Source organism: Micropterus dolomieu, linkage group LG09 (genome assembly GCF_021292245.1).
Source record: "Micropterus dolomieu isolate WLL.071019.BEF.003 ecotype Adirondacks linkage group LG09, ASM2129224v1, whole genome shotgun sequence".
Taxonomy (NCBI): Eukaryota; Metazoa; Chordata; class Actinopteri; order Centrarchiformes; family Centrarchidae; genus Micropterus; species Micropterus dolomieu.
This window is the reverse complement of record NC_060158.1, coordinates 22748193-22775131: the sequence shown is the minus strand read 5'-3', so window position 1 is coordinate 22775131 and position 26939 is coordinate 22748193. Positions and strand designations below refer to the sequence as shown.

At 42.0% G+C, this 26939-nt stretch overlaps 1 protein-coding gene across 4 annotated transcripts in view; it reads right to left on the bottom strand.

Annotated features, from left to right (window-relative positions):
* Window positions 1-5081: 5081 nt before the first annotated feature.
* LOC123976188 (growth factor receptor-bound protein 10-like) overlaps window positions 5082-26939 on the bottom strand; it is a 46725-nt gene continuing 24867 nt past the window's right edge. Inside the window, exons 1-13 of one of the 4 annotated variants that reach the window (XM_046058115.1) lie at window positions 24302-24512; window positions 22716-22872; window positions 19393-19508; window positions 17977-18051; window positions 17179-17316; window positions 16737-16847; window positions 15116-15214; window positions 14945-15022; window positions 13159-13275; window positions 12575-12641; window positions 12363-12450; window positions 11856-11949; window positions 5082-10299 (exon numbers count right to left, since the gene is read on the bottom strand). In XM_046058115.1, the coding sequence (XP_045914071.1) occupies window positions 10153-10299; window positions 11856-11949; window positions 12363-12450; window positions 12575-12641; window positions 13159-13275; window positions 14945-15022; window positions 15116-15214; window positions 16737-16847; window positions 17179-17316; window positions 17977-18051; window positions 19393-19508; window positions 22716-22872; window positions 24302-24346 (1332 nt within the window). In that variant the 5' untranslated portion in view covers window positions 24347-24512 and the 3' untranslated portion in view covers window positions 5082-10152. Of the gene's footprint in view, window positions 10300-11855; window positions 11950-12362; window positions 12451-12574; window positions 12642-13158; window positions 13276-14944; window positions 15023-15115; window positions 15215-16736; window positions 16848-17178; window positions 17317-17976; window positions 18052-19392; window positions 19509-22715; window positions 22873-23044; window positions 23124-24301; window positions 24513-26939 lie in introns of those variants that run through there. The other 3 variants (XM_046058116.1, XM_046058112.1, XM_046058114.1) reach the window with 3 other exon arrangements.

Sequence of the window (26939 nt, the reverse complement as noted above, 5' to 3'; positions counted from 1 at the left end):
TAGTAGTAATTTTGTTGAGTGAGTTCCCATTAGTATTTGAGTCTCACACAATTACTTTTTGTCAGTAGATTTCCCTCAGAGTATAAGTTGTGCACAATTACATTTATTGAGTAAAGAATAAGTGGAATTTTAATAAGCATCAGTGAATCAATGTAGTTTAGTATGCATAAAGTTTTTAAAAAATGTATTATATTTATGTTAAGATTTACTCAAAAATATTATTACCACTACTTAAGTTTGAGGTAATCAGTTTCCACAAATATTTTGAGTATTCTGAACTTATTCGGGTTTATAGTGTAGTGTTTACATTTTCAAGTCTTTGTTTAGAATAATATAGACCTAATTCTATTAAACTCTGAGTCTTCTTTTGTTTGTGAACAATTTAACTGCATCAAACAATATGTACTTTCTAACTTACACCTCACAAGCACCTCGATTTCTGTATTAGAAAAACTTTTCCTGTATTTTTTTTAACATCCACGTTGTCAGACCATGTTTTCTTTAGTTCAGCCATTATGAGTCTGTGAGCCTCCTCACTTCACTGACACTCTGCCACACCGTCGTTTTGTGTTTGTTGCTGATTCAAGAGTTCAAATCATCAAATAAAATATTTCTTCTCGCCTCCACTTCAGTGAACAGCACCTCGATCTTCCACTAAGTATAGTTTCTCTTTTTCACTGTTATGCAGCAAGATTGGCTGTTGTTTTTTGGACCTACGAGGTGACCTGGCGTTTTTCTGGTCATTTGCATAGTCATTTATGGGAGGAGCCAAGGCGGGGTATGTGACTTTTGCATGTGCGCTCAATTTCACGGTGATTGGGATGTATAAAGGAAAGGTGCGCAGGACCTGGCATACTCCTGGTTTTATAGGCCCTACATGTGGATACTTCTGTGCATACGTACTTCTGTGAGTACACCATCTTTCATTATGAAAGCTGCACAGTCTGTTATACATGATGCCCCTGGGCTGTAATAGAAAGGGAAAAGTGATTGTGGATGATACAATTCATCACAAGTGTTCCTAATGAGAGAGTCTTGATCAATACCCTGACTAGCCAGCAGAGGTCACTGGCTAATCAAACAAGTGCTGGTAGAGGAGTGAATACCTTAAATACCCTGTTGGTCAGTGAAGGCATTGGTCATGCCTTCTCAAATGCACTACAGCATCATATGCCCACACACGTGTGTCCTTAAAATAGATCGATCAACATTAATATTGTGGGAGAGAACATTAGAATGGCTTTTTTTCAGAAAATTCTTCTCTAAGAGGCACAAGTAGTCTATTTATTAGCTTAAATACTATGTGATAAACAGTGCTCCAAATCAATATAGCCTATACAGCATCCCAAACAAGGTTTCATGGGCAGACAAAATTTACAGAACAGGAGACTACGAAAAAACTAGTGAACACAGGATGCACACAGACATTTACATCAGAGCAGTTAAATCTACTGTATATAGTAAGTCATACCATAATGTATTCCATTGCTGTCTGCTGACCACAGTATATATTATTTTAACATTATGGACACCAATGGTGGAATTTAACTAATTACATTTACTGTACTGTACTTAAGTACAAATATGAGGTACATGTACTTTACTTGAGTATCTCCATTTAATCACATGTATAGTTAAAATAATTAAATAATTATAATATTATACTTTGTAAATTTTGAGTACAGAACAGTTTATTAAAAATAGATAACTGGCAGCTACAAAGCCCTCCTCCACCCCCAATTTCCCTGTTTCTCCTGCCCACTTACTCTGTACTGTTTTGACTGCACAGATCCTGGAGAACCTTGAGGAATATACTGTACATAAACAGTGACATTATACACCAAATGTGTTGATGATATGGTGATCAAAAAGACAATAAAATCATTCCCCATCCAGAAAGCCTGGATGAATGGAGAGGAGGGCTCTATCCAGGGACAAAAAAGCTTTGTTTTGGCCATGTGACAAAGAAGCATACAGCACCGCTAGAGCGAGCAATCAAAAACATCACAGGCTACAAAACCATCATTTGTGAGACCACCTTATCAGAAGAGCTAAACACATTTTATGTTCACTTTGATTTCCTCAACAGAGTCAGCTGTAAAGTCTACTCCACCTCCAGAGGACCGGCCACTGTCAGTATGCACAGCAGATGTGAGAAGAGTCCTGCTGAGAGTGAATTTGATACATCCCTGGCCATGTAATAAAAATGTGTGCCAATCAGCTAGCTGATGTTATTACTGAAATTTTCAATATCACACTGTCACAGTCGACGGTTCACATCTGCTTCAAGACAGACAGCATAGTCCCTGTACCTTTTGCCGCGTCTAGGGTCTGAATGATTGCTACCCTGTGGCACTCATCCCCATTCTGATGATGTGCTTTGAGAAACTGGTTCTCCAACACATAAAATACATAATCCCAGCCAGCTTGGATCCTCCCCTAGTGAATGCATCAAGACACACTGAAGACCCATTGAGATCTCATTGCTCAGAACACCTTTGGAGGTGGGCAAATAGCTTTACTAAAAGCTAACTGTTGCTAACTGTTGCTGCCATTAACTAGTTAGCTCAGTTAGCCGTGCAGCTAGCAGTCCTGTCAGCCTTAAAGCTTAAATAAAGCTTTTGTAGCTTTACTAAACCTCCAGACTACAGAGCAGCTTCTTTCCTCAGGCTGTCAGACTCCTAAACTCCACCTCATCCACGGCACCCCCCTAACCAACCTGAATCATTGGCTTTAAGTAAGCCTAGATCACCAATATGTGAGGAACACCTGCTGATTGGAGCTGTTTGCGCATCAGACAACGACTCTAAATTGTGGGATGTATTTATTTATAGAATTGTTTCACATGTTGTTATGAAATGAATCATCTTTGTACTAGATCAGGCAAAATAGTCAGATGAAAGGCCAGTCTGTCCAAATGACACTTACATACGGACTGACAACTTCTGGTCAGTTGGTCGATATGCTTCTCCATTGTTTGGACATTTGCTGGTTTTACTTTTAACACTATTGAGGAGAAAGGCACTTCTAACTCTATTATTTTCTGGGCGGGAGGGACATATTGCAGATCTGTTTTATTTAGGCTATATTGTGTTAGAAATAACATTGATTATGATTAAAACTTTTAAGACAACTTAGAACTCACCCAGCCCAATGGAGAATGCTTGCCCTAACTTTACTGAACATTTACTCAGCAACTACTTGCAATGTTAGTTTTTTTAAATAGCACAAATCGCTACATCGGCCCCCAGCTTCAGTGGATAAAGTTTATTTTTAATTGAAATGTGTTTCTGAACTGCTTGAAAGCTGCACGTTTTGCCATGTTTTATGTTGTTCACTGTATTTTGTTTCTGTTGAACTTTTGCACGGCAAATGTGGCTACTCTCCCAGGCTGTGGCATTTTTGGACTTATGTTGTAATATTGAGGGGCAGTCAAGAGAAATGTATGAATGTTAATCCTCATTTGAAGTCAACTAAATAATGAGAGTAGAAAGGTTGGATGCCGGAAATTCAGCAAGTGTATCTTTGTCGTTGTGCAGAAACTTCATGATCCTTGCAGGTGTGTGTGTGTGTGTGTGTGTGTGTGTGTGTGTGTGTGTGTGTGTGTGTGTGTGTGTGTGTGTGTGTGTGTGTGTGTGTGTGTGTGTGTGTTGCTGCTGTATGTACATTTTCTTGATAGACATGTTTGTTAGCTTTGTGTGAAAAAGAAATGGTCAAACTGCAGGAATTAATTTGCTTTGCAACATTGCGCAACTTGATTAGCGCCCATCTAGAGTGCACTCAGCACACTGTGGCTGATTTAATCAGATTTTTTGCAGTTTGATGCAGAACTTGCAGCATTTCTTTTAGACTGGTAGGTAGCATCTAACGTTGGCTATTTAGAGAAACGTCTCTTTAGTGCACCTAATGACATCACCAACCTTACTGAAAAACAATAAAAATGGTGTCAATATAGGGTTTTGATGTGGCCCTTTTCTTGCTATGGTCTTGCTAAAACTGAACTAAACAAGCTAACTAAATAACATAAACTAAAGGCCAACAGCACATGTGAAGAGTGCAGTGTCATGTTGACTGGCTCTCAGGCTTTCAGCAGTTTGGTAAAATTTTGCGTATTCTTGCCCTTATGTTAGTTAGAAATTTTCTTTTTCTTTTATAACTGATGACTGTAAATTGAGATTGTATGGATACAGTAGTTTGCGATACATTTTTGAGGACTTCACAAGGTTTATTACACGTGTCTAACTGTACACAATCTGGAGCAGTGTTGGCGCAGCAGTTAGAAAATCATGCAGTTCTTGCACAATACCGCCCCCAATTTGTTTGGAGCAGGTGGACAGGAATTACACAATAGGTGCGTTTAAGATGACAGTGGCTGACCATCACTGACTTGATCAAACGTGAGCTGACGGCAGCCTTCAAGTCGGACACTTAAAGTGCGTGAGCTTAGAACAATGGCTAATCTCATGGCAAAAGGTAGTTCCCACTTGGTGCAGCTGGAGAAAAGCAATGCAGGCATCAGGCTCAGAAAATTGCAGCCGCCTTGCTCCTGCAAATAAAAGTCCAGCTTGCATCACGTTAAGTCAGTGTTTAAATGCCGCATGAAGTCAAACACACCTATAGATTTAAAAAAAAACAAAAAAACATGAGCTCATAAAAGACACTCTATAGACATTTTTCACAGTAGACATGTTGACATGTCAAAGCAGGAACTGCACAGGCATAACTACTAACATAAATGATTGCTGTGCTCCATTTAGGTGAACTTGCTCCAGGGTGGTTCACTAAAGTACATGCTGGCTTTCTGGGACACTAACTGGAACAGAGCCATAATTATTGTTATATGCAGGCCTTTTAATTACAATGAAGTATTTTTGCATTGTGATATTGGTTCTTCTACTTTAGTAGAAGATCAGAGTTTAGTGTTCACTAAAGCATAAAAATCACTCACCCCACTTTATTTGTGGCTGATCAAAGAAGGTTAGCAAAAGATTCAACAAACCTGATCCGACCCACATGCTCTGACTGGTAACAGTACATCATACACCACCAGAACAGAGAAGAACACAGCACCAGGTCAGCCATTTTTGGTTTATAGCAATGTCGTCTTTTATTCTAATTTCCAATAAACAGAGAATATATCAGTCCCTTATTTGTACAAAAATACCTGAACAGGATACAATGTAGATCCAGAGCCGTACAGACAGAATGAAGCAAAGCACAGTGGGGTTATCTGAAAAAATTATTACGGTTCATTTGCTCCTTTTTTCTTTCCCTGAAATGTTTATTTGACGTCAGCTTATGATGACTTCAACCCCAAAATAAAACTCAACCAACACTGAGTCAGCTTCACTTGCACTTACACTGTTAGTCACCAATGTCGATGGGACTTGTATGCGATGTTGACCTGATATTAGGATTTCATTCCAGTAGGATTATGTTTCACAGTTACAGCTAACTGTAAATGAATGCAGTGAGTGGACGGATGGCAACTAAGGACTTGATACTGTTCACAAACAAGAGGCACCTGCTGCAAGAATAGGCTTAGTTAAGAGAAAGAATTTAAAAAGAGTTGTTATGCACCTTAAAAATCAGAGTAAATGGACATAATGAAATGCACAGCCTTTTTGAGCTACAGAGTATAATTGCACTAGTTGTGATGAAAGGTATAGAAAAGCTGCTAAGAATATCCCCAAGGGTTACTGTCGGTGTGTGTGTGTGTGTGTGTGTGTGTGTGTGTGTGTGTGTGTGTGCGTGCACGCGCGCTCTTAATGAAAAACCACTGGCACGTGTTTATGTGTGTGTGTGTGCATATAATATCCAAACATTTACTGCCTTGAAACTGAAAGTGAAAGAGTGGAATCAGATGGGGCAGACAGACAGAGGGGGATATTCAAAAGATGTGACTGTAAAACAAAATGGCATCAGAGTTGGACGCTGGCAGAGTTGAAGACTGTCAGCCTGTCAGCTTATACACGCAACGGAAGTTCAGAAATTTGACACACGCCAAAAATCCAGTTTGATTTCTTAAAATAAAAAAAAACAGCTTAATTTAATACTGTATATACTGTGGTATATTCTTTTTTTAATATATAAAAAAGGTAATTTTGTGGCAAACCAAAGAAAATACACAGTAATGTCAATATACACACAATCAAATAATGGAGAAAAAAAAATGGACAAAATAAATCATTCTTCATTTTACACGGAGTTATGAGCAAAAGCATAACGCCCCATACATAGTGATCTGTGACCTAGGTACAGTGTTAGAGCTACGTCTTCTCCATAGCTTCACATACTTAAAAAAAAATTATACTGTTTACTGGTATATTCATATACTTGGGCTTGTGTATAGGATTGCATTGTTGCACAGTGATTAAAAATGGTGGGAGGAGGAGAGAACGGTGGTTCGTCCCCGCTGACCCATAGCGATGTGGCTTCATGTCCCTCTCTGACAAACAGGAAATAACCTCAATGGAGGATTGGGAATGCTGGGATTCCTCCAGCCAAACTCCTGTCTCCTCTAAATCCACGGCTTAGCTTGACAAGCAACCTTTCTCTTACTGTCTCTAAAAGGCAAGTTATGATAACCAACAAACTTAGCAATCCTGAATAGTGAATATAACAGTCTGGCCACACACACACACGGTCATAGCTTACAGGCTGGACATAGGTGGGAAAAGGGGGCGGGGAGTTCAAGCATTATCCAATTCCTGGAAAGAGTCTGCCCTGGCTGACTAGAAAGGCCTGATTGGTAGAGCGCAGAGCTGGTGAGTCAATCAAGTCACGCGATTAGTCGAACTGTGGCAGTGGTTTGTGAGTGAATGACAGTACTTGGAGAGAGTTTAGTTAGCCTGGCAGGGAGTCTGATGGCCTCGCGCTAACCCTGTTCACTGGGAATCTGGCACAAGATGGAGAGGAGGTGCAGGTGAGGGCCGGAGGGATGTAGGGCGAGGCTAAGAAGGTGTTAGGCAGGAAAAGACAAAAGGACTTAAAAATGTCTCTAACCTCTTTTCCTGTTATATATTCCTACAAACATTGGTCCTCACTTTCCTTTAACAACAACACAGCAATCAGAAACAAATTTAGAGAGAAAGAATCCACTCTGATGATCTGTTAAAGACACTTTTTATGCTTTGTTATTTATGCCACCACTAGGGGCACCAACGCTGGACTTGTTCTAATCCTGCACGATGTCTTTAAGTTAGATATGTTTAGTGATTTAGTGTTGCTCTACTATTTTGGTGGACCAACTTTGCCTAGTGTACATGCCTCATCTCCTTTTCATTCCATCTCCCCGAAAACGCATCACCAACCACTAGAAATAGAATTTAGCTAGCTAGCCAAACTGTGATACATTTGATATTCTTGATTAATCGATGAATCGTTTGGTCTATAAAATGGCAGAAAATTATGAAAAATGTCATCACATTGTCCTAGATACCAAGGTGGCCAAGGTTTTTTGTCTGACCATCAGTCCAAAACCCAAAGATATTTAATTTACTATAATGTAAGAAAAGCAAAAGCAGTATATGCTCACAAGTTGGAACTATAACATTTCGCAAAAAAATTATTATTGATTATCCAAATTAATTGCCAATAAATTTTCTGTTGATTAATCAATTAATCATTTCAGCTCTTAAATAATTTATGAACACTTGGTATAGCTTCTTACCGACAACTCGCCTAATGGCAGCAAGGCATTCTGGTCTACTGAGGCTACTGCTGGTGTGGAATTCCTCTACCTCAGTTATCAGGAATTTCTCCTCGATAATTGCTGGACAAAGTGTTTGATTGTGAGCGACTGACACCACAACCTGATGTTCACCACTGATGCTAGCAAACTCCAAAGCATCTTCTGGAAATATCTGGACATGATGTTACATTTTAGCCAGTTTTCTGCAGAAAGAAGTTAAATACAGCACCCAACAGGAAAATAGGCCCAGAAATGCAAGGCAGCATCACCACTACTCATTTTCTGAAGCGTGTTCAAGTGAATTTTTACTTCTAAGAAACAGGTCGACATTTTGGGAAACATACTTGTTTGCTTTTTTGACAAGAGTTGAGAGGATTGATACCACTGTCGTGTCTTTAGTTCTGTTTATTTGACACAATGAGAGAGAGAGGACCCCAGGTCTCTCATATGTCAAGATTTCAAGGATAACATAATAGTCAAGACTATTTTCCATTGTGGTGAGATCCATAAATATGACACTACTGTACAGCCATCAGCTGGTTAGCTTGGCTTTGAAAGCCACTGCACTTGTCCAGCACATAACCACAAACTGTCGTTTTTTTACAAGATATAACGTGTTAATTAGAAAGCATTAGAGTTGCTTGTAAAAGGATTTTGTTACCCTTAGACAAAGCCAGGCTAGCTGTTTACCGTTTCCAGTCTTTATGCTAAGCTAAGCTAACTAACGGCGGCTTCATATTAGCCACGAGTGGTATCGATCTTCCCATCTAACTCTCAACAAGAAATTGAATCTGATTATTTCCAAAAAGGTTAAACTATCCACTGAACATAATCTAAATCTTGATGTTACTCCATCCTGTTAAAAATCTGAAATGTGTTACTGTATGTGCATTTTCATATAGCTTAGATTTCATACACAAGGCTCACAATTTTCTCTCAAGGCGAGTGAATCTCATTAAACTGTGTTGACGTACAGTCAACTGAGTTCACATTTCAAGTCATTTGTTCAATTCCATATTAAAACGAGGAAGAAGAAAAACTGAGTGCTTTTGTTCATTTGTCTTTTCTGGAGAGAAGGAACAGTGGTCAGAATCCGAACATGACAGCTCCAACCTATCAATATCAAATCAAGATAATTAAAATGTGCAAGCTATGAGTTTACTTGGGAAAAGATAATGACATTCAAAGACAAATTCACCAACAAATTTAACCCTTTTGATTAAAAAAAAGACTGAAATGGCAGAAGCTTGGGGGTGGGGGAGTCTATTTAACAGTCTTCCTCCTCTTCCTCATGGTCTTGAGACGCTGTAGCCGCTTCAGGAGCACTTTTTTTTTTTTTTTTTTTAACCAAAGCATGGTCATGTTGGTTCAAACCACACAGAGGTCCAAGATGTTCTCAAACCTGTCTGAAAGGCACTGCATAATCACCCGTGACTGTCTTTGCTCCCACGCCACTGTAATCCAATCAGAACTGGTGGAAATTCACATGCATGCTTTTCAGAAGGGGGGTGGAGGAGGAGGAGGAGGATGACAAACAGAGTGCAGGCAGCTTCATTTAGCTAGAGGGAACAGCTGTCGTCTGTCTCCCCGGGAGTGCAAAACTAGTTCTGCATTTAATCAACAGTAATAAAACAGCATTAAAATGACATCAAGTAATCAACTCTACAAGAGAGGCTTGTTACAACCTTCCTGATAAACATTCCTCTGTCCTTTCAGCAAACCCTCGCCAATGCTCCGCTTATCTTGCCTTTACTTCTCTTTTCTCTCCCGACCTTTCTCTGAGCTTCTGTGGAGGTGGAGAGGCGGGAATCGGGGTTGCACCAGGGGATTGTGGGACAACACAGCAGAGAGGCCGCTTGGGACGGGGGGTGGAAAGGTGTCAGCTTATCCAGACTGGACTGCACAGGTTGAGAAAACTCCTGGATCGAGTTTGATAAGACCCATAGAGGTTCCCGTCCATCCCTGATGATCGATGAGGAAGTCAGAGGGTGGCGCTCCCCGCCACAGCTTATCAGGCCTGGGGGATTTGATAGGTGAGGGACGGGGGACTCTGAGGAAGGGATCCAACCGGGAGACCTGCAGCACTCCTGCTGAACAGATCTTAGCCGTCTAGTGTTTTCACAACACATGGTCTGTCTCCAGGGGTAAACTGCAATGATAAAACAAGTCTCCATATCAACGTCGCTGGAGTTGGCCACAATCTGCAAAGCTTCAACTGTCCGAACGGTTCCTATTCAAACATCCAAACAAGATGTCAGGCGGAGAAAAGCACGGGCGGGTTGGGGAAATCAAACCACCAACGCAGGCTCCTACTGACATATTCGCATCCCCCAAACTTGACTCAACTTTTCTCTTTCTCCTCAACCTCATTGCGTTGGTGAGGGAGGGGCAGATGGGGGTAGGGATCTCAGGGTGAGAGGTGTGCAAAAAGGGGGTGGAGGTGTTAGGGACGTGGAGTGTCACAAGGCCACGGCGGTACAGGGGTGTTTCAGCTTGCAGGGCAGCACTCCTCTGTTGAGCTGGTAAAACTCCACCAGGTGGATCAGGTCGGTGAACTTTGTGGCGCCGTCGTCTAGGCTGAAGAACACCTGACCGTCCTCCTCACACTTAAGGCCAGAGGGAGGAGAGAGGACAGTTAACCATCACATGACAATAAGACATGTATACTTTTATCACAGTGAGCCACTGAGAGAACATGTGACATCTTCAGACAGGTGAGAGCGGAGCAATTATGTGGAATCATCGTGTACTGAGTGTCAGTCTGTCAGTCAGTTGACCACTTTGGTGCGGACACAATTATCTTGACAACAACTTGATCTTGACTTAACTACTGACTTTGGTGATCCCCTGACATTTCCCTTGACAGTGCAATTGTCCAATCCTTCAACAAGGTTCGTCTGCTGACTATGCAACGCTCACGCCACGCCCCTACGCTCATGCCTTGTCCCCTCGCGGTCGAGTCTGTAATGATTGGCGCCACCTTCCTGTATTGTCTGTTCTTCGGTCTGAAAACATCTTTAAACTTAAACTCCGATCTTGGTGTACATGTTTCCATCACCAGTGGAAGCTCATATTAAAGAGAAGCAGTATCAACAGTTAAAAGTCCCATTGCATGTTGTATTTTTAAAGATTTAAAGATTATTTAGATTAACAACATAGAACAGCTGTAATGAATAATTTTTATTTAAAAACATTTTTTTTTTTACTTATTTGTCCAATAACATCATACGTTCATCTTTTGCTGTGCTGAGCTGTTATTACCTACCTGCTGCAACATTACTTTTCTTCTTCTTCTTCAAATCCTGTCTTCTTGTCTGATGAACTTTGAACTACACCGAGACCCTTGCTCACGCTGCTCCCCTCGCTCACGCCAAACCGCCTGAACTAATGACTATACTACCGCTATGCCTAAGCACAGCCCCAAAGAGTTGCATGACTGTTGACTCTTCTTATTAAAAGGAGTTTTTCATTTTGTTTATTAATGTGTGTATTATACTACCTGCTTGATTGACACTATTATTAACCATTTTCCAAAGTTTACTACACCTATGCAGTATGTCCCTACGTTGTTAGCAAGTTTCTCAAAACCTCAGCAAATGAAACCAAAATTTTCTGCATGGCCAGATTCCTCTGGGGGCAAGTGAAAAAGTATGTCTCTGTTGTAATTTGGGTAAACTGGCCCTTTAAGCCTTTTCAAGTTTATTTCTGTACTGTAACAGAATAAATGCAAACAGATGGCTGCCTGGGAGGAAGGAAAAATTATTCTAAAGTCTTTTAAAAAAGCATGGCATGCTTTGGAAAATGGTTGGTAGTGATGTTACATTAGTGTAACAGATTAATCTATCAATAAAATGAGATTAAACTGCGTCTCAGGGCATTTAGAAAAGGTGGATCTGCTTGAAATTAGCAGGAACAGACGTGTTTCTTTGCAGGTGATGCCAACCAGGGCTATGGCTGCAGTTTCATAACTGGACTACTAACATGGAATGTAACAATAGGTCATTTTACCCTCCTAAAAAAGTTAGCATTTTGAGAGTTGTGTCCTTTTCTGAGAGTAAAGCAGTGATCTGCCTGTGCCTTATTTTAGCAGATTTTAAAAGCGAGCATGACAAATTTCCTGCAGTGTAATGTGAGCGTATTGTGTAATGTGACTGTGACTGACCGGTAGGATCTGGAAGTGCTTGATCTTCTGGTGGTGGCACAAGGTGAGCACAAACGCCTTGGGATTGCTCTGACTGTCCCTCAAAAGGAATAACCTGACACACAGAACAGCAAAAGAGAAAATTATTAAACTGCTTCATGAAAAGCATGCAATATATTGCTGTAAATCCATTTTGGTGGTTTCATTTCATTTCATGCTTGATGATCTGCTGCTGCATGAGTTGAGGGAGCTGTGACTCTCTAAGAATCTTATCTTAATCCGCTGGGTGAAGGCCAAGGTGCGTTGCTGTCATGCCAAAAGGCCGCTTTTAGACACCACATTTTACAGATCTAAGCTTTTTTTGGCAGCAGTGTTGTCTCCATTTTATTCATATATTTTGTCATTCTAGTTTGACAAAATAATCTTCACTTAACTAGCTTTTCCCACAAAGCTTTCTACTATATTTCACATGAGCAACAATCCCCATGAGGTAACCTTTTCACACTCTACATATATAGTAGTTCTTACCCGTCTACTTGGCCTTGTTGTAGGATCATTTTGTGGGCTTCCTCTCTCATGATGCGACCATGAAACCATACCTGTGTCCTGTGGATCACTAAAAGACAGATATCTTTTATTTTAGTCTTTCTGTTGTTGCTGGGCTATAGCCATAGCCTTTACATTGGTGATTTATGTTTTATTTGTTTGTGGTTTAGTAGGAGTAGGAGAAGTAGGAGTACCTGTGCTAAGAGAGGATGGGTGCAGCGGGCTGGGACTGCCCAGGACATTCATACGCTGGCTCCGTTTCTATGTGGAAGAAAGTTTACATGTGCAACATTTAACATCAGATAACAACAAACACATCATATCAAGATTAATTTGAACCAAAACACAAAGGATTCATTTTTTTTTTGTTTTTGTTTAGGGTTAGATTGTAAAGTATTGCAGTTATCCGCAACCAAAAAGCCTTGTCAGAGCTCTGATCTCAGCAACAGATAAGTGGAGCTGCTGCACACTTGAATTTACTGAGAAAAGTGATGCAGGGGAAAGATAAACTAGTTCAAAATGGAAAAAGGCTTTTGCACAATGTTTCCATAAAAGAAGTTACAAAAACAATCAAAAGTGCAAAAGATATTGGTCAAAGGTGTTTGTGAAAGAAACTGTGCTCACAAAATGACTTGTGACAAAACATACAGTATGACAGGGGAAATCACAGGCCAATACAAAACAATACCAAATCACATTTTTAAATGCTGTAGGGAATTATCTTTTGTGGTAATCACATCAACTGGAGCTTAAATCAAGCTTCCCCCCGCTTTCTTACCCTCCAGGTCTGTCCCTCCTCCAGGGCTGCGCTCTGTGCCTCAACGGGGTTGTCAATGACGCGACCAGTCCGTCCAGAGAAGTCCATGGCGACCAGGGAATTCTCAGAAACACTCCGCTGTAGGGAGGCGTGGCAGGGTGGGATGGTGGGTGGTGGTAGGTGAGGAGGTGGGGGGAGGGGATACACAAGGGGCATGGTGGAGGGGTGGCGATGGTTGGGTAGGGGGGGAGACAGGGGTCAGAGGTCAAACAAGCCAGACACACTCACTGAGGCATGACAAATCCTGTCTGCACACAGACCCACTTCAGTCAATCCACAAATGCCCCTCTGAGGAAAAGCACACGCCTCTCCTGGCTCTCTGGCTCAAATGACTCAGATTTTATTTTGATGTATTACTTGTGTCTTTTGCTTATCTGAAAATAAAGTAAATTAAACATCTTCATTCTGAACAATCATTATCATAATTTGCTGGATGTTTAACAAATTACATTGGTGGGTGATTATGGCTGCATGCTCTCTGGGTTTTATGGTATGTATTTATTATGTTTTATGTTCCGTTTCTGCGAGACAAATTTCCCCTTGGGTAAAGTTAGTATTATTCCTATTTACAAGTAATACCTTTCAGAAGATCTCTCACTGACTTGGCCAATTTGGGATTTTTCTTTCACTAAACACTGAGATTATCATAAATATGTAATATATTTTCTTAAATGTTATATTATTTAAAAAGAATCCGGGTCTGTGTGAAGTCTGCAGGATTTGTCAACATTATCTAGAAGTATAGTGATAAACCTTTAAAACAATTTGACAATTAATCAATTCGTAGATCAACAGAAAATGAATTGCCAAATACTCTGACAATTATTTGTGAATGTCGAGCAAAAATTCTCTTGTTCCAGCTTCCTACAGTGTGAACATTTACTGCTTTTCCCTTGTTGTTCATTGTGAATTGCAAATCTTTGAGTTTTGGGCTGTTTATTCACAAAACAAGACATCTGTAGGCATCAGCGTGGGCTTGTGAGACATTCTACAATCTAAACAATTAATCGAAAAAATAACCAGCAGATCAATTGATAGTAAAATTACTCTTCAAACATGATGATTTGCGTGTATATACCATAATGTTTTATAGCACAGTATACTTACATGACCATATGTCCTCAAACATAACTCACTCCCCAGTCTGTACTGTCCAAAGTAAAAACTTCAGATTCTGTCAATTATTTTACTTCACAATTTTTCTAAAGGAGCTTATGACACCTTGGTGATATGATACTGTATGATTTCTTTATGGATGCAAAAAAAAGAGATGAAAAGGATAACATGTTAAAACACTTATTTACGATATCATCCCAAGAAGTTAAAAGACAAAACACCCATTCTTTTATGCACTTTACGCATCTCTGAGTATTATGTAAACGTTCACTCTTTGAAATAACTCTAATAAGATGTTACGTACTTTGTATGTAAAACGTCTGAGCTGATCTGGACCATAAGCCTCTCACTACAGAGCACTATTTACAACTCATTAACAAAGGTGAACCACAGCAATGGTGGTTTGACTAATGCACTTCAGCATTTAACAAATACTTTTTAGGCAAAATGAGAAAGTGATATAGCTCATGATGTTTCCTTTAAGAAGAACAAGGCACAAGGCGGCAGCACAAAGTGAACTGGATTCCCATTCACCACCAGCTAATTTATGGATCAATCTGGATTGATCTCGGCTGAGTGGGGGCATTAGAGCGGGGTCGTAAGAAGGTGATGTCAGAGAGTAGATCCTCACCACAGGCGCCGAGAAAGGCGAGAGGTTAGACTTCCTCTGCTGGGGAACGTTGTAGCTCTGATACAGTACTATGCCATACTGTGAGGACACGAGAGAAGAGAGAGACGGCGTTAACTCGTGTTTCCCAGCGCTAACAAATGAATCAAGTTAACGACATATGAAAGGAAGTACTTTGAGCAGTCTGAAGGCAGTCATCCAGCAGGTCCTGCTCTGTTCGTCCTCGGCACACAGCATCTTTAGCTCCTTACAGTCACTCCTTGCTTTACTGGGCTGTCAACCAAACAGCAGACACAGTGGGAGACTAAATGAATAAGATGCACATCATGAACATGAACGGCCTCTTTTGTAGATTCTGACATTTCTGTTTTCTGCATATAGAGACCATCAAACCTGTGACATGGCAAGACCACAGTACAAAACCACAGCGTGAACACAGGTTTGTACTTGATACAGTGTTTGCTAAAATTGGCAAGTAATTTGTGGTGGTACATTGTATTCAATCCTGTGAATCACATATACAATTCAGCAGTTGACAGTTAGCCTATATAGTGCGAGACTATGTTATGTTTTCTAACAATGGCCATTGTGGCCACAAGTAACAATTATGGAATAATGGTAAGTGATAAAACAGTAGCACTGTAGTTGAGTACAACGGTAACAGAACTAGAGAAGAGTTATAAATCCAACAAACTCACTCTACTGGTTATACCAGACCAATTAAGGCTGTAGCAGCTATACCTGTAACCTTTGTGTGTTTGAAATTTATGAAGGGTGCATCTTACTGCTTATGAATGAAACTTTACATGTGTAAAACAGAAGAATGTGTTATTTCTACTTTAAGATGTCACATAGCCTTGCTTAAAAAAAAAAAAGGGCCAGTGGCATGTTGACAGTAACTGCTTTAATCCCTCGTCTGTAATGTTTTAACAATACAGTCAGCTCACTGTTTGGTAAAATAGACAATACCAACAAGCCTGGGTCTTTGGCGTTGCGGTCAATGCTGCATGTTTGATACCCTGTAGACCAGGCTTTGAATCCGGGTAGGGTGACTGCTCTCGCCCTTCGCAAAAACAACAGGTTAAATCTGACTTTGCCAGCATCACAGCACAGACTTTGTCCTTTTCCCTCCATCAGTAACAAGGACACACTGCTCCTTAGATGCAATCCCTACTGATAAATTAATTCATGTCACCATAGCAACAATCCAGCCACCCCCAGACACCAAGTAAAATCCCTTACCAAATCCTGCACTGTCACCCCCGCTGACAGCATCTGACACTCCGGTGGTCTGGTGTGTGTGTGTGTGTGTGTGTGTGTGTGTGTGTGTGTGTGTGTGTGTGTGTATATATAAGGAGAGGTGAGGGGGTTAGGCGGGCCAGATTCCCTGTACCATCCGGGCTTATCCCACTGGGCTTATCCCAGATCAGCAGGTGACCCACCACAGATAACTCCTGGAGTGGGACGCACGGTGTGTCCCCTGACACACACACAAAATCCAATATATGTAGAGGGGAAGCAGCTGCATCTGTTGCGAAGTTGTTTTATAAAATCCACCTCTGACAGGATGGCTACATGATCCAATATAAGTTTTACTTCTTTTATGGGGTTTGCGGGAATTACAACAACCTTAAATAAAGAATCTCTTTTAAAATGCTAAACTAAGTTGTACTGGAAAAGTAATGTTATCATATTCAACCCTGCATATTTATTTAGCTATTTATATGAATTATGTATTCTGCAGCATTGGATGGACTGAGTTGCTAAGGTCGCAGCGTTTTCTTGTGTGCGTTACCTTGATGCAGAACTGGTAGTCTGTGGGAGCATTGTGGAGTTTTCTGCCAGTGATTATTGTGAAAATGTTACTGTCCTCCAGATCTGAGAGCAGCTGCAGGTGTCGGGGCTCCTGTTTGGTAGCGGGAAGGAGATGGAGGTCAGCAACAACATAAAGAAATGAATTATAGACTGCTTAAAACTTTTAACTTTTTTCTTCTTTTGGAAAATGTAAAATTGGTATTTGAGTTTTTTTTTATTAAACAAATCTAAGGTAATTTTAATAAAAAAATAAGAAGTTTAAGTTTTCTTAGATGACTAAAACTGCAGTGTCAACTATAAATAAAAATAAAATAAATCCAAGAAAACCTGAACAGAACTTTACACAAAAAAATTGTCAATCATGAAACATGTCAACTGAAACCATCGCCACCAATTAGGTCAATATAGGAGTAATTTATCACCTTGGATGTTCCTTTAGTAGAGTAGTACAGCCCAGAGCGTCGCAGAAACATATAGAGTTTCTTCCAGGACTTGCGTCCAGGCTCCTTCAAGTGCAGATAGCCCTGGATCTCTGGACAGCTGCTGGAGTTCAAGAAGTTCTGCAAAAACACACAAACAGCATCTATTGGGAACGCTCCTACAGGCGAACCGAATGTTTGTGTTTCTGCTTCTAACATCCTGGAAAGTACATGTTCATAGATGTTGCAAAATCCATTTAAAAATCACAGTGTCCAGAGATCGCAGTGGAATAACGAGGCAGGTGTTTTTTCAATTTTCCAAAAATCTGGCAGGAACAACACTGGCCGAATGCAACTAGCAGATTTCAGGAGCTGTGTGTGAGTGTATGCATTATTTTTGGACTACCAGATGTCCTCACGAAGATAAAAATCTTCCATAGAGAAAGCATTTTCTTCCTTTCACTCCTTGTTTTTTTAATCTTTCATTATCAAAAATATGAGTTTACAAAGCCAATATTTACAACATGCAAAACAAGAAAACAAATCAACTTAATCCAGGCAGCACTGCAATCACTCAAAAGAAAAGAAAGAAAACCCCACACTTCACCAAGGAATCAATCACACAGACTGAAGCTCTAAAAAATGTGTGGAGTGGTGTGGACATAAACTCAGACTATGGAAGATTCACTCCTTTTTCAGGTTATTCAGTTAGGATTTAGTTTAGGGTTAAATGTATGAATCAAGTCCTTACATGTGTGCTATTCAAGATGTATGTGTCCCTTCACTGAATCAGTGCCTCACCTGTAAGAGCTGTGACTGAGGGATTGAGCCATCAGACTCCTGACACCAAGCCACCATCTGCTCTGGAAAAAAGTTCTGGATGGAAAAATACACACAGAAAGAGACTGACAATGAGTGAGAGAGAAAGAAAGAGAGACGGGCACTAGAAACCACTCAGTGCATATGCAAGCTCAGAGTGGGGTAGTGTTTCTCTATGCAGAATATGTCTGATGAGCACAAGGACTCCGAGACAAAGTGGTGGGGGCAAGAGAGGGCACTCCTGCCTGGGAGTAGATGCAGTATGATCTCACCCACTGATGTAATCCCCTTTAGCCAGCAGCGCTACTCTTAGCGTGATTGACAAGCTGCGTCCAGCACTACGGTGTTTTACTGTGCTCATTACCACAGAGCTGAGGTCACCTGCTGGCTCTGACATACACCTAAATCACCACTGCAATAATGTCTCCGTATACCCGGCCAGCACATAACAGCAGAGACCCATGCGGAGTCCACATCAGCAAAAGACGCCACGCAAACAGGCTAACGCTGACTCGCTGGCTGTTGGAGGCAGCTTTGTGTCCTTAAAATAATGAACAGCTTCACGTTTTATGTTTTAGCTCACGCTTTTATCCAAAGAGACTTAAAATGAGTGTAAAAGCAGAATGAGCTTCAGCTTCGACATCACCAGGAAGAAGGAGGAAATGGGAGAACACCCCAAACATACACACTATATATATATATATATATATATACACACACACACACACACACACAGGTTATATATATGCAGGTTGATAATTGACACATTGTGAGCTTCTCACAAGCTTGCGAGTGTTGACACCGCACATTGTGCAATTTTTTTTGTTCTGCTTTCAATGAGTCTTCTCTGTTAGACTGGTTTTGTCTAACCTCTTTTCACATAATATACTGTACCTTGCAATTAACAAGATTTTACTTTACTTTTCTTTAAGGTTCATTAAGATTGTGGCTTTGAAAAGATCAAGTAGTCTGCTAATGAAAGAGTAGTGGCTGGTCCCTGCTTTACAAGCAGATAATAATTTAAAGTTAAAAAGAAAAGTCAAAAAACCACGGTCCAGTCGTGTTTCTGTCCCTACAACAAAATACAGCATGATGGCTATATATATTGTAGCTCATGCTCATTCATGAGCATGACACTTTTTGAGGGAAAACCAATATTTCTGCGACAGATGGTTTGCCTAGAAACAATAACCTGTTGGAACCACTGAGAGCCTGTAATTGTTAGCTACAAAAATCAAATGTAAAGGTTTTGTGTATCAGTATGTAATTTTAGCAATCAGCAGCTCCAATCCAAAAATATCAAGGCTGGAAAATCGGCTGAACCCCAGCTGTGTGTGCGTGGGTGTGTGGGGCTGCGTGCCAAAACCGAAGCTTTTTTTAGGGATGCGAGAGACTCACCAGGGGGTTCCTGAAGAATTCATATTTGGCATAGTTCTTCCTGAAGAGGAATTTACTGTCGCTGCTCATGGAGGCTTGAACCTGAACCACCAGCTCATGATCCTCCAGACATCTCTCTGTATGGGGACACAGACATTGTTAGTCACCTCAACTGGGTTAACTTTGTTTTGTCCTCAGGGATATATTTGGAGTCAAACACAGATTTTAGCGTACACCGCATTAGGGTTTATTCATATGTTAAAAGCCTGAGGTTTTTTCGGATTTGAATATTGATTGAAATTGGGTGAAGAAAAAAATCCAGAAAAAAAAAAATGTAAACCAATCCAAATCCAAGCATTCCTGCATAGGGTTTTCGTGCGTAGCTACGCGGTAGGCTACGCACGTAGCCATGCCTTTATATTTGTGCGTCTGTGTGTCTGTCAATCTGCCATTACACCCCCAAACGCCAGTTGGCAGTAGCGCTACAGCATCAACTGTGTTGACTTTTGCCGGCCAAGCAGGCTAACTTCCGGTTTAGCCCTCAACTAATGTGAATGGGAGTAAAATTGTAAATGTGCGGCTGGTGTAGCCTTTTCAAATGTTACTGACCGAATGGATCTCATTCTGATAGTGAAACGAATCATTTCGCTCGGGTTGTGACGATCAAATATATCGATCCACAGTGTTACAGCCGCCATTTCGACCACTTGTAAAAGTTACTTCAAGGCATGGGGCACTTCCTGTCGGCTCGGAGGCATTGCGAGGCTACCCAGCCGACCAATCACAGAGTTTACGGTCCGCGTGTAGTTACATACTGTATTTGAGGAAGTGCACGTCAGGCTATGGCGTAGGCTATGGCGTAGGCTACAGTGTAGGTGACGGCGTAGGGTAGGGGCTACGCAGAGGCTACTCCGTCTATTTGACGCAGAAGTATAAATTGCACTTTACTCTAACTGTAGTTTCCATGTTCTTTTTATATGGCTGATCAGCTTCATAACAAGCAGCTCTTTCGCATGCATTTCCTCTCGTTCGCTCCTCATTTTCCCCCTTCTCTTTTTAATATTCAAAGCATATTCTAAAATGTCCTTGTCACCAGAGGACCATGTTTATTGTAAACTGTTTTAAACAGTGTCCTCTAGCAGCAGGAACCTCAACAACTTGTTGATGTGCCTGAACATAAAATCCAATTAAAAATCAGTTTAACGCTGTCTAGTATTTTTATATATTTTTTTTAAATCTGGTTATTTTTTAGCTGAAATTGGTACAAAGTCTCATAAATCTCCATGATGTGAGTAAATAGTAGAAGTCATAGTTAGCAGTGCACGCCTCATATACAGCACTTCTTTTCTTTACCACTAAATCACCGGTTATTGTATACAATGACACAGCAGGAACAAATCTCTTGTTACTAAGAGACAAGCAAGAGAGAAAGAGGTGAGGAAAGGAAGAAGCACTGTGAGGCAGGGAGGGAGGAGGTGAAGGTGGAGAGGAGAAGTGGTATGAGATGGATTGGGGGGGGGGGGGGGGGGGGGGGGGGGGGGGGGGGGGGGGGGGGGGGGGGGGGGGGGGGGGGGGGGGGGGGGGGGGGGGGGGGGCATTGCAGGAAGATGATGTCATGTATTTAGGCTGATTGCTGAAAGCAGCGAAGCCATAAGCAAAGTACAAGCAACAGGCAAACACACAACCACACGGTGAGCGCTCACACATGCCTAACCTGCTAGATGTACACCACAGAGGCCCAATTACTTTCTGTGTGTGTGTCTGTGTGTGCGTCTGTGTGTGCGTGTGTTCTCCTTCTTTACTTGAGGGCACATGATCTCAGAGTGAGGCTGATAAGACATTGATAATGACAGGATGTTCCAGTTCTGCGTGGACACATACACACACACACACACACACACAAAATGATAGCAACCACGATTTAGCACTGATTCTGTGTTCCAGATTAACTCACAAAGTCTTGTTTTATTAAGACAACAAACACAAACACTCATACAGACATTTCGGTGAAACGGTCCCTTTTCTTGCTAAAAAAAGTATTCTGGCTGCTGTAAAGGGCTGGAAATGTCTCAGTTCTATTTGAGTGTGAGTGTGTGTGTGTGTGTGTGTGTGTGTGTGTGTGTGTGTGTGTGTGTGTGTGTGTGTGTGTGTGTGTGTGTGTGTGTGTGTGTGTGTGTGTGCGCGCGCGCGCTGGCTGCAAGCAGGGGAATATCCTGTTGAGGGTTAAGAAAAGATTGATTGGCTACGAAGGCTAGGGGCTCGTCCGATGGAGAACCGCGATTGGTTCCTTGCAGCTCTGGTATGACGCTTTAGTCCAGGCCTCTCTTGCCCTCACCCCCCCTCAATATCTCTCCTTCTCTGTCTCTCTTTCTCTCTCTCTTTTTCCCTCCCTCCTTCTCCTCACCTCACATTCCATCTCTACAGTGCACTTTTTTCCAGAAACACAGATCAAGCAGCAAAGCAGCAAAGCACAAAGCGACCCTTTGACTCTAAAAATACAATTCGGGAGTAGGGATGCCTCACCAAGGACAAAGACAGTAAAGAAATAAATAAAGCTTCAAGGGGAGACAAGGCAAAAGTGAAGAAGGAGTCTTGTGTTCTTTTTTTCTTGTAGTTTTTTTCCCCCCTGAGCGAATTATTGGGAGGGAACAGGCATGCGAGCAAAACATGGAAAATACTTAATCCTACGACCAACACACCTCCCTCCCTGAGCAGTATAGAAGACATATAAGCACTCGTGCCATGCCCAAGTGAACATACACACTGAGGGTACACACAAAGGAGTATGACCCATGCAGACACACACAAAAGGAGTACAGACACACATATACAAGACTTTAACACACCTGCAGAAAAGACATGTTCCTAAAGACCCACTACAGACAATAATACAGGGATGTAGTGGAAGGTAAACCCTCCATAACTCATGTTATCCTTCTTTTTTACACTCAGAATGGCTTTTATACACTTTCTCAAAGCTGATATAAATCTTCATGACACATTTCCTGGTATGTATCAGAATTTTTGTTGTAAAAGACATGGCCTTTTACAGAAAAAAACTTTTTGTAAAATATAACTGATAATGTAACAGATTGTTGTTCATGTTAGTGATTGGAAGACTGAAAATCATGCTGCTGTTTAACCAACTTCTCATAAACTGCTGCATCATTGCATATCGCCCATGCATACACACAGATGCACAAAGGTAGAATGTCCATTACTGCAAAAAAAAACAAAAAAGGAATATAGACACAAAAGTGTGCCAAATCCATGTCTCGGTCTGTACATACACACACACAGACACACACACACACACACACACACACACACACACGTACTCTTACCAAGGCCAAGGATGGGATGGTGCTCCACCAGTGTCCAGGTGTTGTCATCCAGACAGTGGCTCTTGTAGACCAGGAGCTGGCAAACGTCTCTGGCCGTCATGTCTGCAGGGATCTCCACCACTTTACCGGCCCCATCCTCGCTCCACACCTTCACTATCTAAAAACACACCGGGATAATCATGAGAATATGTTCATTAACAGCAGTAAAGGTCATGTTTTCCTATACAAGAGAAAGAACAGTTTAAAGGCGTGACGCCGTCTCAACCACTTTCAGGAATTTGAATCTGCAGAGAAAAGGGAGAATGTAACTGATCAGAGGCTACATTTACCTCCATAACCCGGTGCTTTGGCAAGTCCACTCTTAAAAAGTCCCGTTCACATTGTTCTATCACGCCAACATGACAACCCCTTAAAAAAAAAAAAGAAAGATGACGTCCAGGAAAGGTCGGCCGGCCCCTGTGCTCTCAGTTCAACCCTTTTGTCCACAGCTCAACCAAACTTACTAACACGCACATCCACTAATACGCACGTAAACCTGCTTGCGCACAAACCACTTTGACATGTTTTCTATCACATGCAAGAACATCCAGTCGGAAATGTACCACATATTTACACTTGGACAGTGAAATAACACGGTGCATTTACACATGTTGCATTTTGTCCTTAAAAATGGCCCTGCTTGGAGCAGCGAGCGGGTACAGTTCAAAGCCGGAGTACCTCCCATTGTTTCGCCATTTTGAACCATTTCAGCCAAGTGCCCAAAGAGACATTTAAACAGGGTATAATTCTCCTTTGAGTGTGTTGCTGCACAGATAACCACAGACCAGCTGCTTTACACCACTGTATGAGCAGATTCTCACACACACACCACAGAGAGCTGGCTCTGAAATGCAGCCTAACACACAAATACACACATAAACATGAGCAAATGAACATCGAAAAGTGCCAGCAAACCACAAAGACGACTCAAATTATCTTGCATATATCAGAGACGAATCGTGCATGTGTGTGTGCGTGTGTATCCTCACACACCCACATACTTAACATCTTATGTCCCCGTTAGGGATTCTGCTGCCCTGCGTAAAATCACCGGGGAACAACTGTTTAGAATTACATGAAACAAGACACAAAGCTGGTGATGGGCGAGGGCCGGAGGGGTGGGTTAAGGAAAATTAAGTCGAACAATGGCACAGCGAAGTGGCAACACACAAAACGCCCCACCAAAAAAAGGCAACAAAGGTGGCCTAGAAATGACACAAAAACACCAGAAGCACCAGCACAGCGACGCAAAGAGAGACTCCGAATGCAACCAGAAACAACGTCACAGCGCTCTCTGCCCCTGCAAAGCCAGAAGACTCCCTCCTCTCCTTCCACACGCCCCCGTAAAAAAAAAAAAAGAAGTAATTTCATGACGCATGAGTTTTGTTTGAGAAAAGTTTTAGAAACATCAAGGGGGGAAAAATGCAAAAGGTCCTCATTGCTGCAAACTAATCGCCACACAAGCACAAATGTACGCGCACACAGACAGCTCACGACGGACATCCAGGAAAGAAATGAACACACACACACACATACAAGTCTCTTACCTCCACAGCCTGAAAGAGGCAACAGTCTGGAGAGCAGGATGGCATTTTCACACTGAGACGCTCTCCAGTGACACAGAGAGGCAGCGAGAGGGAGGGGAGGAGGAGGAGGAGGAGAAGGAGAAGGAGAGGGGAGGGAGGGAAGGATGTCAGGAAGCGAGAGAGGGAGGGACAGATTGGCAAGGAGAATGCAAGAGAGGTAAAGAGGGAAGAGGGGGAGGAAGTGACAGAGGAAGGACGAGAGCGAAAGAGAGACAGCCTGCTCCTTCTTCTGGTGCTGGGCAGCATAAAGGCTGAGCTGCGAGGAGTGGTATGAGCCGCCGCTCCTCTCCTCTCTCCCTCCCCCTCCTCCCCCTCCTCCTCACACTGGATTAACCCAGTGTGGGATTTTTAAACGGTGAGCTGCTACCTGTCACGTATTCTACACTCTTATCTTCAGTGTTGCGTTCAAATCCCCTCACCTGCGCCCCAAAAAAGATCACTGTCAGCTTCTTTTACTGATGGCGTCGCACCAAAAGTCTCCATAAAACACGCCCACAATCCCCCCCCCCCACACACAGATGCGCATGGATAGCTCAAACAAGCTCAAACCACTAAGCCAATCACTAAAAACACACACACACACACACACACACACACACACACACACACACACTATTCTTATGCATCCACTGACATTTTCTTTGAGCTGCCTGACGGTTTTAATTTCTACCCCCTCCCTCTTATCCTCCTCCTCCTCTTCCTCCGCCTCAGCTGTATGTGAAATACTATGCGAGTGTGTTAGGACCAGAGCAACATGTGTAACGCACAGTAACGGCTTCGAGGTTTGCAAAGAAGGCGGTTGAGAGAAGAGGTGGGGTGATTCAATCTGAAGCCGTGGATCACGTGTCGGGCGTTTGGGCTTTGCTGCGGGGGTCAAGGGAGGGGGAGGGAGGGGGTGATGGGGGGGTTGCTCAGCAAATCTGCCCAGCCTCGGGAGAGGTAGACAGAGAGCGAGAGGGAGATAAAGAGAAAAAGAGGGGAGGGTAAGAGAGAAGAATAGAGAGAGAAAAGAGGGAGAGCTATGGAGGAATGTCAGTAATGCAATACTGAGTCATAATCAGGCTCATGTGTAGTGCGCAGGCCAACCCAGCTGGCCCCTAATACAGTGTGCATGAGAACTATGAGCTGTACACACTCTCTCTCAAGAGAGGAAGACAAAATGTAAACTATGATAACCTGCTCCAGCAGTTTTTTTTACTTTACTTTTTCCCTCCAGTCTCACGCAGTGGTTTTTGCAGCCATCTGGGGAGCAGTATAACACTGGGCTCTTACTGAGCATATGTACATGTGTGTGAGGATAATGCATGTTCATGAATGTGATGAGCACATGTGGATAAAAAAGAGTGGGTGTAGGGAGAGATAACAAGCTCACTTTGTGCATCAAAATTGTCCTCTTTTTTCTTTCTGTTTAATCTCCCTTTTTACTTTCTCATTCATTCTAATTAAGTTTCCAGTTGGTCATGTAATTGTTCTTTTACGTTCAAACGACCGTTTGTACCCTCAAGATATTTAAAATCCTCAGCCATGTTCTCCTTTTACCAGGTTTTATCTTTACATGATGAAATTTAACTCACCTTGGCTTGTTCCTCCCCCCTTGGTTTTCCCCTCCCCCACTTCCCTCTTTTTCTCTCTACCAGAAGAGGGCGAAGGGTGGAAATGTACAGGTTTATTGGTCTCCTATGGTGCAACACACACACACACACGTAAAGAGGGCTTGGTGCCGCAGCATATTGGATTGAAGGGTCATGGACAGACACCTGCATGCATATAAACACACACACACAGTATGTGCAGGGGTCAGATGTCAAACACAATAATCTGCGCAAGGGTCAGGCCCACTTGACCAAGAAGTTTATGGGCCCCTAAACCTATCAGGCTGTGTACACACACACACACAAACACACAATCTGGTTGTTTTAAGCCAGAGCAGATCTATTCCACAGTAACACGACCCACTGGTTGTAAAAGCAATCTTGACTCATTTAGAGTGGAGGGGGCAGGGGTAGTGATGACCACTGTCTTGTATCATCAGTACAGCTGTTACATTCACGGATGTTTTATTATTTATGGACCACTGTGGCATTGGCAGACGGTAATGTAACTCACAAGATGACTGTTTGACTGCAGTTACAGCAGAAAATCAAACATGGATGTAAAGAAAAGGATATTCTGGATCTTACCGTTCTGTTCTTTAGAGGCGATGTGCTACTATGTTCTACTGGCTACTTCACGAGAAAGATGTTGAAGCTTCCTAGTATAATAAGGCATCAAAAAAATCTTAGGATGTCAAGTAAGTAGCATTTATTTTCAGTGATCATAATAAGGGGCCAAGTATTTGTCCCCAGGATAAAAACAGCCAAGTCGCTGTCTGAAGTATTGTGTGTGATGAAATGACGGACAGAAAGACAGACAGACAGACGTCCCTGAACTACAGGAAGTGATACATCTTACTGCGACATTCCAGCATTCAAAATCACAGTGACTAGGCCGGGACTCGAAATATGGTCACATATTAGATTCCTAATGTTGCTCCTGCTTATAATGTGTCATGTTCCTGGACCACCTGATGAATATAACTCCAATATTCATTCCCTCTTTA